This window comes from Tiliqua scincoides, chromosome 5, assembly GCF_035046505.1.
Source record: "Tiliqua scincoides isolate rTilSci1 chromosome 5, rTilSci1.hap2, whole genome shotgun sequence".
NCBI classification, from domain to species: Eukaryota; Metazoa; Chordata; class Lepidosauria; order Squamata; family Scincidae; genus Tiliqua; species Tiliqua scincoides.
Window position 1 is genome coordinate 30,814,430 of NC_089825.1, and position 13,848 is coordinate 30,828,277.

Below are 13,848 nucleotides of genomic sequence, written 5' to 3' on the forward strand. Positions count from 1 at the left end.
TCTTATCTCCGAGCTGCATTGCCCTTATGTCCTGCTGGAAAGTGGGTTAGGATTGCGCCCTGGCTCTTATTTTTTGCTAGACCCTAGGAAAATGGCTGTTTGGGAATGCAGAGCACGCACACACGTGCACACACACGCGCACACACACACACACGCGCACACACACACACACAATGACTCCATAGTTGTGTATTCCACTCAGTATTCTACCAGTGGACCACTGCATGGTAGAAAAGCCTTCCCCATCATGCATGGCACTTACCATTCCACACTGCTGCCTCTTAGCTTTCAAGTTTATCTTCTCAGAAAGTAGCTCTGGGCAGCTGCTTCCACCCAAAAATCAGGGTGCAGAGTCTGCTGGGGTGATGAGAAGCATAAACGGCTGCTTGGCGTGACTTTCTGAGAAGATTGGCTTGAAAGATAAGAGGCAGCAGTGCAGAACAGTAAGTGTCACGCGCAATGGAGAAGGCTCTTTTCCAGGCACCATATCCGGCCTGCGGGCCAGGGTTTGGCACCTGCTGCTCTAAACTGATGCCTTCTGTGGAGCTGGTTTAGCGTAGTGGCTAAGAAAAAGAGCATCCAGTTAGGACTTCGCCAGTTCAAATCTTGCATCTGCCATGAGCTCACAATAGCTAAGGCAAGCCACTCCTTCTTAACCTCAACTTTCCAACTGAAAAATGGGGATAATAATGCATACCTTAAAATGATGTTGTAAGGACCGCATCAAGAAAATATATATGAAATACTCTGAACGTTCAGAAAGTGCTATTACTATTAAGAAAATTTATATATCGCTTTTTAACAGAAAAGTTCACATAGCAGCTTACACAGCAAAATAATAAAGTTACCTGTCAAGTATTTATTATTACGCTCCCTGAACATTCCCAGAAGCCAAAATATCTTTTTAATAATTCTGGATTAAATAACATTCTGTACACTTCTCAGTCTTTTTGTATCAGAATTTAATGGCATCATCTTCTGATGTGACTACACATACCAGTGATTTTTAACATGTTTTTCATCTCATGGCACACTAACAAGGTGCTAAAGCTGTCAGGGCACATCATCAATTTTTTGACAATTGACAAGGCACACCATACTGCTGGCAGGGGAGCTTGCATGCCCAATGGCCCTACTAATAAATTACCCTCCCCCAAACTCCTGTAGCACACCTACAGACAATTTGTGGCACACCAGTGTGCCACAGCACACTGGTTGAAAATTGCTGACACATTGAAAAGACCTCATTCTATTTGAATATAAGGTTTATCTCAAATTGACCTGGAGCTCAGGCATTATGTTCTTCTGGTCTAGTATATGATACAAGCAGTAAACTTCATTTAGAAAACATACATACCCGTTTTGGTTATATATATACAGTATATATATATATGAGAGAGAGGGAGGGGGAGAGAGAGAGAGAGAGAGAGAGAGAGAGAGAGAGAGAGAGAGAGAGAAGAAATGTACACACCCTTTTTGGCTTGTTGGTCATTGCAGCTTTCAAATGTACATGGTCCCCAAGATGACCAGATGGATACCTCACACTCTATGGGACACGGGATATGGCACAATTGGCTGGTGCTAGGTTTGGGACCTGTGCACAATTTCCAATCCACAGGTTTGGATGCTGTTGGGAGGGGGAAAAAAGCATATTTTTCTCACATATGACTGAAACTCTGCTACAACTCAGTACAGTAGGCCCACTGTATTCATGGGCTCCACACCTGATTATTAATCAACCATGGACTGAGAATGTATTTTTAAAATTCACATATCCTGCTGTAGCCTCGTTCGCCTTGCACCCTGCTATTTCACAGTATTTGCCTCATGCCTGCCCATTCACAAAAGCGTAGGCAATTTACACATGTTTTAGGTCAGTTTCACAAACTATGGGTCCAGAACCACCAGTGAGTTGCAACCTGAATGTTGGTGGGTCATGAAACTGACAAAGTGATAGCCGGCAAAGCAAATGTATTGAGCCCTATGGAAAGTGGAACTGAAAAATCACTGGCAATTTATGCAAATTCAGGCAATTTGCACAAATTTATGCAAACTATGCAAATTTACACCGTTTTGTCAGCATGACCTCTGCAGACTTGAACATCCGTAAATTTTGGCATCCATGCAGGGTTCCAAAACCAAACCCCTGTGGATAAGGCGGGCCCACTATACTGACTTCTACAAATGCCTTTGCATCTCTTTAATCTGGTGAAGAGTAGGTAGAGCAAATGTCTTGGAACGGGAGGAAAAAACCTAGCAAGCACTGCACCAGAGAAAATTCAAACTGGATTTTAGGGAATTAAAACGAAAACAAAACACTCTGCAACTACGGCAGCATTTTCTAGGATCTGGTTCTTTCACTCAGGTGTTCACTTCTCTCCTTCCTCTCTCCCACCCACACAGTTCCCTCGAACTTCCAACTCCCCTCCACTTCCCTTTTAATAAAACTTCATTTGCTGGCACTCTGGCAACAACACTATAGTTATAGGAAAAGAAAAGGAGGGATATCTGTCTGATTTCTCCCTCCCTCTTTTCTCTGATGTTCTAGCAGTGCACTGTGATAAAGAAAAGGTTCAGTGCTCTTCCAATGGGCTACTGGGACTACATTTCCCTGAGGGAGACTGGAGCTTTTCTTCGTGGCACGCTACCAGTGCACTGGACAAGGGATGGAAGGAGAGAGATCAGCTGGATTGCTGCTACTTCTTCCCCAGGTTAGTGACTGTTTCAGAAAAGGAATTAGAAGGTCAGAACGTGTAGGTAGATAAACTGGGAATTACTCTTTGGCTCACATCTTAATCTGAGGCAGAAAATTCAGGATTTCCTAATGTTTACCTTTGAGGTGAGCATTACAAGCTCCTGAAGATCGTATCTGGGCCTAAAGCCAGCAAGTTTCACTAATATTCCTTTCATTTTGCATATATCAGCAGTAATATACTTGCATGCTGGGAAAAGTATGTAAGCCAGAGAACAAGCAAACCGCAACAAGAATTGTGTATGATGCAATTAAAAGTTAATTATGACTGATGGCCTGAGACCACACTGAAATGCTCACAAGGGATTATAGCAGTGGTACCCAAATTGTGAGCTGTGGCTCCCCAAGGAGCCACGGAAACCAGCCAGGAGAGATGCAGAATCCTCATGAAAAGCCCACCACCCTATACACTGTATAGGATTGTCGTAGGTCAAGGGAGCTGCCAGTCAAAAATGTTGGGAACCTGGACTATAGGAAAGGAATTCCCGGTTCATCCATGTTGGTTCAAGTGTAATTATTAAGCTCTTTTATTCTCCTTTTTAATATCTTAATATTTTAATATCCTGAACTGTTTTTTTTTTTAAATAAAAGCCCACAGATTCAGAACCAGAGAAACTATTTTATACAGCTGCATACTCCATACAGCCAATATAATTATATCAAGAGGGAGAGGGAGTCCTTAGACACGTTTCATTGAAACGTCAGGTTGAAGGCCTTAATTACATACCTGTTATTTCAAAAGTGATTGACAGAAGTGGTGCAGCACTAGCCTTCGATGTGCTCTGTGACTGACTTTCTGAAATAACAGGGATAAAGACCACCATCAATACAAGAGAATGGGAGGGTGCTGATGCAGCGTAAGACAGGATTAGGAGTTATGAATACAAAACTTATGCTGCAAGAACAGGATTCCCCATTGCTGCAGTGGTAGATGTTCCCTTTTCATATAATAGTCCTTAGTTTAATCACAATCTTTGCATAAGCTCCCTTTTTTCCCTTCCGAAGACACACAGAAATCTCACTGTAGGTCTCCTTAGTGACAGCCTGCCCCCTAAGGGAACTGTAAAATAAATTCAATCTTCCTCTCAGTAGCCAAAGCTCTAGGGAAAGAAAACGTTCTAGCATTTATACATCCAACTAGTTATATTTTAATCTGCTTTTTTGTGTGTGTCCAGAAAGATTAATGCCCAATAGGCTCCTAGCACACTACCATTTGGACAGATTGCAAACCAGTCTATATGCCAATTTAGAATTCACAAGCTATTGAAATCCTTGTCCTCATTCAAAATGCAGAACTATCACTGGATCTCAAAGACTTACAGCCAATCCTATGCATGCCTACTCAGAATTAAATCCCAATGTGTTCAACAAGGCTTACTCCCAAGTAAGTGTGCACAGGATTGTAGCATAAGACAAGAATAAACATCATCTATAAAATTTTGATTCTCATCATCTCAACAGAAGGATTGTTTCAATCTCCCTCCCACCCATTGAGGTGACTGGCCAAGAGTCCTAAGGTCTCAAGTGGTTTCTGTTTATGAAACTCCCTCCATATTGGGTAGAAGTGTGCACCTCACAAACTACAGAACCTTTTCCAAAAAGTGCATTTTTAAAAATTCAGTTTCCAAGATAAAAACTGGCACTTGGCTACATGGAATTAATAAATTACACCTCCGTGTATAAATACTAGATCTCTGCGTGTATAAATACTAGATCTCTGAGGACCACTTGTTTTAAGGTGAAACAAGTCAAGGACGTCTCTTTCCAGGAGTATGTGGCTGTCTCTTTAGCAGTATACTCTAATGCCTGGATATATTGGTCTTTTCAGGTCATTCTAAACTGTGGGCTAGATTTATTAGGTTTTATTTGGTGTTTATCAGTCATTTTAAAATGTAAAGAAAAACATTAATTATATTATATGGGCTGGAACTGAATCTTTGGCAGAGCAGCACTCCCATTGTTTGAAACGCTACCCTTGAATGGAAAGAGAGTTGCACTTGCACAAGGAGTCTTTCCATGAGTGTCAAGTGTGTCAGGTCTTTCCATGAGTGCCAACCTGAGTGCAATTCTCCTTCTGTCCATGAATGGATCTTCTAGTAATGGAATACTTTTCCACCAAAAGTTAACCCAACTCTACGATCAGCCAAATCCTATCTTTCCACCCACATGATGATGAACCAGGTGTGCTACATCCAGCACAGGGTCAGAGCAGGAGGCTAGTACTGGAGGTGATGGTATCTGGCAAACTCCATTGCCGCCACATTCACCCCCTTGTGCAGCCTCCCCACTTCCATTCCTCCCCCCTCCCAGCCCAGTTTCACCCTCCCTGCCGTTCCACCATCCCCTGTCCCCTCCTCACTCTCTAGCTTGCCCTGGTGGGTCCTTTTGGTTCCACTGACACAGGCAGGAAGGTTTCGGCCTTCCCACTAGCACTCAGGCAGTGTGCTACTTGGCATGCTACTGGAGCATGTTTTATGGTCATTTAGGCTATTCCACTTATTTAAAGTATAATCCACTCTAAAGTTCACCTGTGTGGTTCACAAAGAACTTAATGAGAATTGTACAAAAGCTAATTGTCAAGAGCGTGTGATTTTATACAATCCCCAATTCAATGAGGGTAGGTATAGAGAAAAGTTCCTTTGTTTTTATTACTTGTTTAGAGAGATTAACTCAAAAAGAATACTGGTTCTATGAAAAGATGGTCTATGACTAGTTTCTTTTGCCATCTCCACAGATGGGAACATCTCTCCCCCTGGCACTGTGTTTTTGTCTTATTTGATCAAAGACACATATAACCTGAAGCTGCAGAATGCATGTAAAGAGGGATTTCATAATCACAAGTTGTTACTTGGGAAGGATGGTTACTGTTAAATGGGAAGAGAAAAGGTAGGTTTCTTTCCCATTCTGGACCTGCCCCATGAGGCTCCTCCCACTTAAAAATAGCGGTGTAGGTTCAAGGAAACCCATTGATAGCCAGGCGGCCTACAGAGAGGTAAGTAAAAAATATTTTTACTTCTTACAGGCTGCCTGATAACCCACCACCACCACCATAGCAAGCAGTGCATGTTCCATTGGTGGTGCTACATGTTATGGACGACAGGACATAGGATTGGGCTGCCCAAATCTGTTTTATAAATGAAATATAACTTCTAAAGAGGAATCCAAATAGATATATTGGGATGTTCAACTTTCATGTTCATTCATTTGTCAGTAGTTCACACATACCTTCCTTTTCCTTGAGTGTATTTAAATAGGAGAGAAGATTTTCATTAGCTTGCACACAATATATCTCCCGAGTCTGAATCCCACCACCACACAGAACTGTTTGATTCACTCGTCGTTTATCCTGTTGGCTAAGCAAAGGGTCAATGCGACATTCCGTCCATTCCGTTGTCCGCCAGCCATACCTGAACAAAAAAAATTGTCATTTGATAAATTAGCAATTTAAACATACAGGGCTGCGTTCTAACCTTCTGCGGAATGTGTTTCTTTTGTCAGTAGTGCTTTCCACTCACAGAAGAAGATATTTATGAAAGATATACTTCCATGAATAGAACAGTGAGCGCAAGTCTCCTTCTATGAGCAAAAAGAGTTTTCAATGATGAAGCAACAGTCCACAAAAGGTTAAGATAGAACCTATCGTAAAGACACCTGAGTTGTTTTTTTTTTTTTTTAATTAACAATAGTTTATTCCATTTTGGGAAAAATCTTTATTTATACTAAATGAGAGATAATAATTGCAAAAAATAAATACATTATTTCCATTTTTTCCCCAATAGACAGGAAAATGCTACAGACTGCCCCCTCCACCACCTTACATGGTCCTGCAGAGTGTTCAGGGCAGGGAACCGCCAGCTGTTTTTGACAGTGGCTGTGTCACAAGAACATTTGAGAGCCAGGGTGGTGTAGTGGTTTGGGAGGTGGATTTAGACCTGGAAGATCCAGGTTCGAATCCCCCCTCAGCCATGAAGCTTCCTGGGTGACCTTGGGCCAGTCACTTTCTCTCAGCCTCACCTACCTCACAGGGTTGTTGTGAGGGCAAAAGGAGGGAAGCGCTGTGTACACCGCCCTGGAGCTCTGTGGAGGAAGGGCGGTATAAAAATGTGAATAAATAAATAAAATAAATAAATTTGAGCTGCTGTATGATCATTTACAACACACACACACATACACACACACAGAGTGAAAACAAAAAGAATTTTTAGGTATGGCTGCACTGACTGAAAACAGACATTTGCCATTTCGCTTTGATTAGAAACATAAAAGTTTATCTTCACACAACAAGGCAAGACTATAGTTTCATTCCCTTACTAGTCGTCCTTCCCTAAAAAAATGATATTTGAGTTCTTTTTTCATTGTCAAGATTATGGTGGTTTCTATGAGTACTGCTGGGGCCTCCCTGCTGAGCAATGATGAATGATGAGAAGCTGTGAGCTTTCCAGTGCACAGAGAAAGAAGATCTGTGATACTAAGTTAAAATCTCAATCAGCCTTATGAAGTCAATGAAATGTCATGAGACGCTCTGCTCAATGAGAGCTTTAAGCAGATACCAAGGGAACCAATTCTACAGGCCACAGGAGATGGAGAATATTTCTTTTCTCCCAAGAAAAATGACAGTGTCCCACAATCAGAGTAGCAAAATGACCCAACATCAAAAACTGCTCCTCTAGTACAAGTTTCTTGCTAGAGTAATAAAGGAAAAAAAATAGTCTCTTGCATTTAGGTATTAATATTGATCTCAACTAGAAGCTACAGATTAAAACAATCACTTCAATGTAAGCTCCTTACTGCCATCGCTTATATAATTCAAGCAGAACTAATTTATTCACAACTACTTTTAAGTTTTTTTCCCCCTACTGCCAGTTGCTGAAGATACCAGGATGCTTCAGGAATATTTATCAGACTTACCCATTGATCAGCTCTTTCATCCCTGTGTGTGCAGAGTACTTCAAAGATTCTGCATGCAATGTTCTGTGGAATATAGCGTCCCCATATACTGTGTAATACACAGTCTCCCTAAATGCAGTGCTATATATTATATCTTGTTGGCCTGAATACCAGCTTGCAACACTTTCAGGAAGACATCTTGCCATATACACCTATTATAGAGTACATTCCTACTTCCTACAAATATCACTTGCCACCTGCTGAGCTGCTATAATGTCAGGGGACGGACTTCAGCCTCTTACCCGCCTATATACTTCCATGATGCCTACTGAGGTAAGAGACGCTACGGCACTTTGGAACACTCTCCGCAAAAGGACTCTGCAAATGCTTCCTCACCAGTGCTGGCCCATCCATGCAGCCACCTGTAGTGGGCTGTATCAATGACAAAATTATGAGGCATCTGAGAGGGGAACAGATTCAGAGTGCTTTTCACCCCGATTCTACTGCTGCTACATCTCTCCAAAGTGCAATTACCTGCTTTGAACTCTTGTGAGCATGAAGTAGATCCTTCTCCTCCTTGCCTTCTTCCTTGTGTATTGTGTGGGAAGTGTGGAAATCCCCGGAAGTGTGGAACTTCTGGCTTCATTTACAGGGACAGTGTGAGAGTTTGCGACAATATGAGATCATGGTAAAGGTGGTTTGTTTTAAGTGCATTAAGGAGTTCAGAGTTCAGAGCAAGACTGGACTACTGCAACATGCTGTACATGAGGCTAGCCTCTAAGATAGTTCGGAAACTGCAATTAGTGCAGAATGCGGCGGCTTGAGTGGTTTCGGGGGCTACATGATATGACTCAGGTGGACCACTGCTTCAGCAATTACACTGGCTGCCCACTCACTTCCAATCCCTTTTCAAAGCGCTAGTTCTAACTAACAGTTAGAGCCCTCCATGATCTGGGTCCAGGCTATCTGAAAACCGCCTCCTTCCATATATTTCAGCTCACCCTCTTAGATCATCTGAAGGGACTCTTCTACAAGTGCCACCCAAGTGAGGGTGGCAGCTTGGGGGCAAGCCTTCTCTGTAGTGGCACCACAACTATGGAATTCCCTTCCAGGGGGAACTGAAAACTATTATTCATGTCCTTTTCGGCGAAGGTTCAAAACATACCTGTTTCATCTGTTGTTTCGTTGCTGAGAAGAGATTTGCCCTCTATGCCTAGGAAGGATGGCTGTGACTTGACTGCTTCCCTGGACTAATTTGTTCCCCATCGGCCTGATGATACTTCTTAGATTTTGCTCTGTTTCAGTTTACATTTCAATGTGTTATGTGAAAATTAATGTTTTAAAGCCTTGTTCGATGTTTTTTTTCTTTTTACCTGTTGTGATACTTTGTAAATTACGTATAAAGCTTTGTAAGCCACCTTGGGCATTTGCATCAGCCTGGGAAAGGCAGGAATAAATAAATAAATAAATAAATAAATAAATAAATAATCCCAGCACTGCAAAAAGAAGCAGTGTCAACACAACACCTCTCATGCTGCCAAGATATTGAGTTTTGAGCCTATGTAATGCTAAAAATCCAGGAACATGCTAATACTTACGTGATACATGGTGCCACTCCATCTCCTTGAGACACACACTGCTCTGTCTGTTCCAGTTCTGGGCACTCATTTTCACTTCCAATAGGAAACTGCTTAATGGTCCGCGTTCTTGTTCGATTGCCTTTAGGGGATGTCATATCAAAACATGTTTTGGAACATGGGCTCCATTCAGACCACTCTGACATCTGGCATTCCTTAGTGATCACACAAGACTGGAAGGTAATTGGCAACTTCTCCTGTTGGCAAAAACTGAAAAGGGAGAGCAGTAAGATTCTCAGAAAATGCATTCACTTATGAATTCCATTGAGTGCATTATATCCATTGCACCATAAAACTTGCAAGCGTAGTAAATACCTATATCTTCTGGGAACTGAAGATTACTTTGTGAAACTGACATTTCCACACTGTATTTTGCTTAAAGCTACACTGGCTAAAAGATGACAAGAATCTGCTTATATATCTATAGTAAGAAGAGCTCTGGTTTAGGATATTTTGATAACTAGCAACATTACTTTTATTGCTCTCTCTCTCTCTCTCTCTCTCTCTCTCTCTCTGTGTGTGTGTGTGTGTGTGTGTGTGTGTAAAACATTGTATATAACTAACATAGCGTAAAACTAAAATGTAATATGTAAAATATGTTCAGGGCAACAGATCAGAGTTCAGGCCAGTTGTGTTCATCTTGCAACTTGTTAACATAATTTTGATTGTTCTCCTATATTTTTATGAGCTTTTTGTGTTATAGCAATATCTCCTAGAAATTACAACAAAATTAAGTGATTTTTTAATACTCATAAAGATATATCAGTGAAAATAACTACAGTCTAAGAAAATAAAAGTAGAGAAGGGGCACTATTGTGAGATGACATAGTTGATTTTGCGCCAAGTAAGATAAACTCAGAAGAAATGTATGCAACTAGATCTTCACTGGTATTAACTTACAACAAAAGTCAAATTTAAAGTACATGAACAATACATTGACAAAACTCATATCTCCAACAGTTTACTCTAGAACAGTGATTCCCAAACCCCTCTAATGTCCTCTGATGTAAACAGCCCTTGTCTCTGATAAGAACATAAGAAGAGCCCCACTGGATCAGGCCATAGGCCCATCTAATCCAGCTTCCTGTATCTCACAGTGGCCCACCAAATGCCCCAGGGAGCACACCAGCACACCAAATGCCCCAGGGAGCACACCAGATAACAAGAGACCTCATCCTGGTGCAACCGATCAGCAGTTACTTCCTGTTTTCATATGAAAATGGCCACAGAGGACATCAGAGGAGGCTGCAAGACCCCAGGAGCATGCAAGAGGCCAGCTCTGCCCCTTAGGTACAAAACAAACTCCTTGGTAGCAACAGAGCTGCAATGTTGTCACTACCATCTGAGCAAGACCACTCCCATTAAGGGTATGCACCACTTTGGAAACCACTGTTCTTGAAATACACCAAAATATTTGTTTGTGCGTATGCACCAAAATGTATATTCAAAAGAACTTTTTTGTCATTATAGCTTTAATTCATTTCAGGTAGCAGAAAGATGTAAGAATATACATTGAACTTCCTTTCACTAGCTTTCATTCTACAGAGTATGAGACCAATATTTTGCATCTAACCCAGGGTTTCTCAAACTGTGGTTTGCGACCCACTTGGTGGATTGCAACCCAATGTCTGGTGGGTCCTGAGTTAGGCTCTCCCACTCACCTTGCATCCAGTTGGATCCAAACTGAAGCCTTCCAGACACAATTGCAGGAAGTGCCCTTATTAAAAAAAAAAAGACTTTTTGCAGGCACATGGAGTCCTGTGTGAGCTGCTGTATGTTTCATTTACAATTTTGAAGGTAGATAGGTGAAAGAAATTGGTGGGCTAATTTGCAAGACTTTAGTTATAAGAGATCCAGGAACAATAAGTTGTTATAATAGTGGTAGAACACTCTCCCATTTTTCCCCCCAAGTAAGACTGTCCTAATAGAGACTGTTTCCACATTTATGCAGGCTATTATTATTTAAATAAAAGAGACAGAGGCAAACTTGCTTACTGCTATAGACCAGAATCCCACACTGTTTATACACTGGTAAATAATTTGGAAGTATCACAAATTGCTGATAACTATCTTTTTTTAAAAAAAAAAAAAATCAGCTTAACCTCTCCCTTTTGCAATGCACCCAGACATGTAGTAATTTGAAATAAGGAAGCCACAAGCACATTAACTGCTGTGCCTTGTTCCAGCATTTGCTTTAATTTAAAACAAATCACACAGGCCATTGGAGCTAATTGCAAGAGGCTATTACCAATAATTTGCTTTCATTCAGGGAGCAGCGGGATTTTCAAGACCAAAACACCATAGAATGGTTTCTCAGTCAAAGAAGGACCTAATGGAGTTGCAAAAACTAACTTGCAATGTGGTCCAGTTCTTTATACAAGTCTAATGGTGCAGTCTTCTGCTCGAGTTATATTGGATAGACAAGGATAAGACTGGAAGTAAGTCACAACAGCACAATAATATTGTTATGCTATCATAACCTGACATCAGTGGAATGCTACACTGTTGCAAATGCAACTGCGCAAGGGTCAAACTTGTTATGTGTTGCATGTGCAGATGTGGTCAGCTTAATTTGCATCTTAACCTCCCTGCAATGCTAGGTCCTCAGCCTGTATAAAATTATGACTGCAATAACCTGTTGCAAGTACGTACATGTACTCCCACAGGAATCAATGGAGAGCACTAGGAAAGGCTATGGGGGAGCAGAGTTGGTGAAGTCAGGCATGGAAAGGCAGCTCCTACCTGGATAGATTAATGCTTAAAGGGACCTAGAGAGGGAGTACTGCATGAAGCTGGATTTCAAAGCAGAAGCAGCCAAGAAGAAGCCAAAATCTGCACGCTTAAAGAAAGCAAATGGTCACTTCATGAGACATGACTACTGTGACTGAATGACTGTACTCTTCATAGTGAATTGGTGTAGTGGATAAGGGACGGGCAGCCCAATCCTGAGCTGCCTGGGGCGCCCAGGATCGGCGGCACTGAGAAGGGCTACTGCCGGATCCTGCTCCTCCTGAGCTACCGTGGGAGGTGGCTACTCACTTTAGGCACTTGTGTAGAGCTCCGTGCCCAACACGAGTGCTCTGGATCCTGCGGAGCAGTGCTCCGCAGACCCACCTCCCTCCCTCCCCTGGCCCCAGCACAACCCCTGCCCTCTCTCCACCCCCGCTGGCCTCCCCCCTCCCCGGAATACCTCCTCCCCGCCCCCATCCCCGCCCCCACCTACTGTGCCACAGCTCATTGGTCCGGGACTGCAGAAGCTGGATGACCACCCCGCGCTAGCCCAGTACCAGCTGGCGCTGGACTAGCACCACTGGGAGTCCAGTGGTGAGGCTGGCAAACGTGCCTTACGGCACGTTCGCGACAGTGCTCGGCAGCACGGAGCCATGCCACAGAGCACAGGATTGGGCTCTGAGCTGTGAATCAGGATTTCCCCAGTTCAAATCTTGTCTCTGTCATGAGCTCAAAAGGTGAGCTTAGGCAAGCCACTCTCTTTCAGTCTCTATTCCCTCCCCCCTCATGACAATATGGGGATAACAACATTTACTAACTTTATAGGACATTGTTATAAGGACAACATTAAGACCATACATGTAAAATACTTTGCACACCCAGAAAGTGCTATAAAATGTGAAGTCTTATTATTTTATTTAAAGCATGCCTGAAGCACGCTGAGAGCTTCAGTAACCTGTTTAAAAACCTGATATTTAGGTTCTTGTGAAACTGAACATTGCAGCATAAGTGCTAAGTGAACTAAGTGCAAAATGGAGTGCTAAGACTGAGTTTTGTCATCAGGGTTGATATCTGACATACAAGATAAAATTTGCCATGTCCATGGCATGCAAACTCTCTCAATAAGTTGTGTCCATTGCTGGGTTCTTGCACTAGGTCACAACAAAGCTGCTCTCATACTGATGGAGACATGAGGAACCCAGGACCATGTTGCTGGGACCCTGAGTGTGTCACTTCATGAGACATGATTCCTGAGTGTCAGTTAGCACCTTAGCTTGGCATCCTTCAGTCACGGAAGACTATGGTATTGCGCTCTGAATGGTGGTTCTGGAACAGAGTTCCTCTCCAGTGCGCAAAGCCTGGGTAAAGTAGTTATGAAGGATAGAGTGTTACCCATGCAGCAAACCCCCCCCTCCACATCGCTGAAATGGTCCAATGGAAAGACAGAAGCCAGTACGGTTGGTTCCAGAGGCATCGCAGGAGTTGCCAGAGTATGACTGTGTTCAGCCACAAACTGCGTCAGAGACTCTGGCTCCGAATTTTGCCTCGGGGTTGACTCCTGAAGCCTTTTCCGTAACTGGATGTAGCCACAAGGCATTGGAGGTTTGAGATCAGAGTTTTCCTTCTCAGATGAGCTGCCTTCCCAGGCTGAAGAGTCCCATCTACTCAGTGGCTGTTTAGTTGCCTCTTACGACAAGTACAGCCAAACCGAGGGCCTATTCTTATCCCCCAGCCCCCAGGGGTTCAGTTACAGTTAGCACCAATGCATGGATGAACTTATAGAATTCTTTGAAAAGGTCAACAGGCATGTGGATGCAGGAGAACCCGTGGACATTATATATC

The 13,848-nt window shown here is 42.6% G+C and overlaps 1 protein-coding gene across 1 annotated transcript in view; it reads right to left on the reverse strand.

Annotated features, from left to right (window-relative positions):
• Positions 1-13,848, reverse strand: part of THSD7A (thrombospondin type 1 domain containing 7A) — a 251,866-nt gene that overhangs the window by 127,473 nt on the left and 110,545 nt on the right. Inside the window, exons 3-6 of the mRNA XM_066628571.1 lie at positions 9,238-9,486; positions 5,978-6,159; positions 3,480-3,548; positions 1,472-1,627 (exon numbers count right to left, since the gene is read on the reverse strand). Coding sequence (XP_066484668.1) covers positions 1,472-1,627; positions 3,480-3,548; positions 5,978-6,159; positions 9,238-9,486 — 656 coding nt within the window. The remainder of the gene's footprint in view (positions 1-1,471; positions 1,628-3,479; positions 3,549-5,977; positions 6,160-9,237; positions 9,487-13,848) is intronic.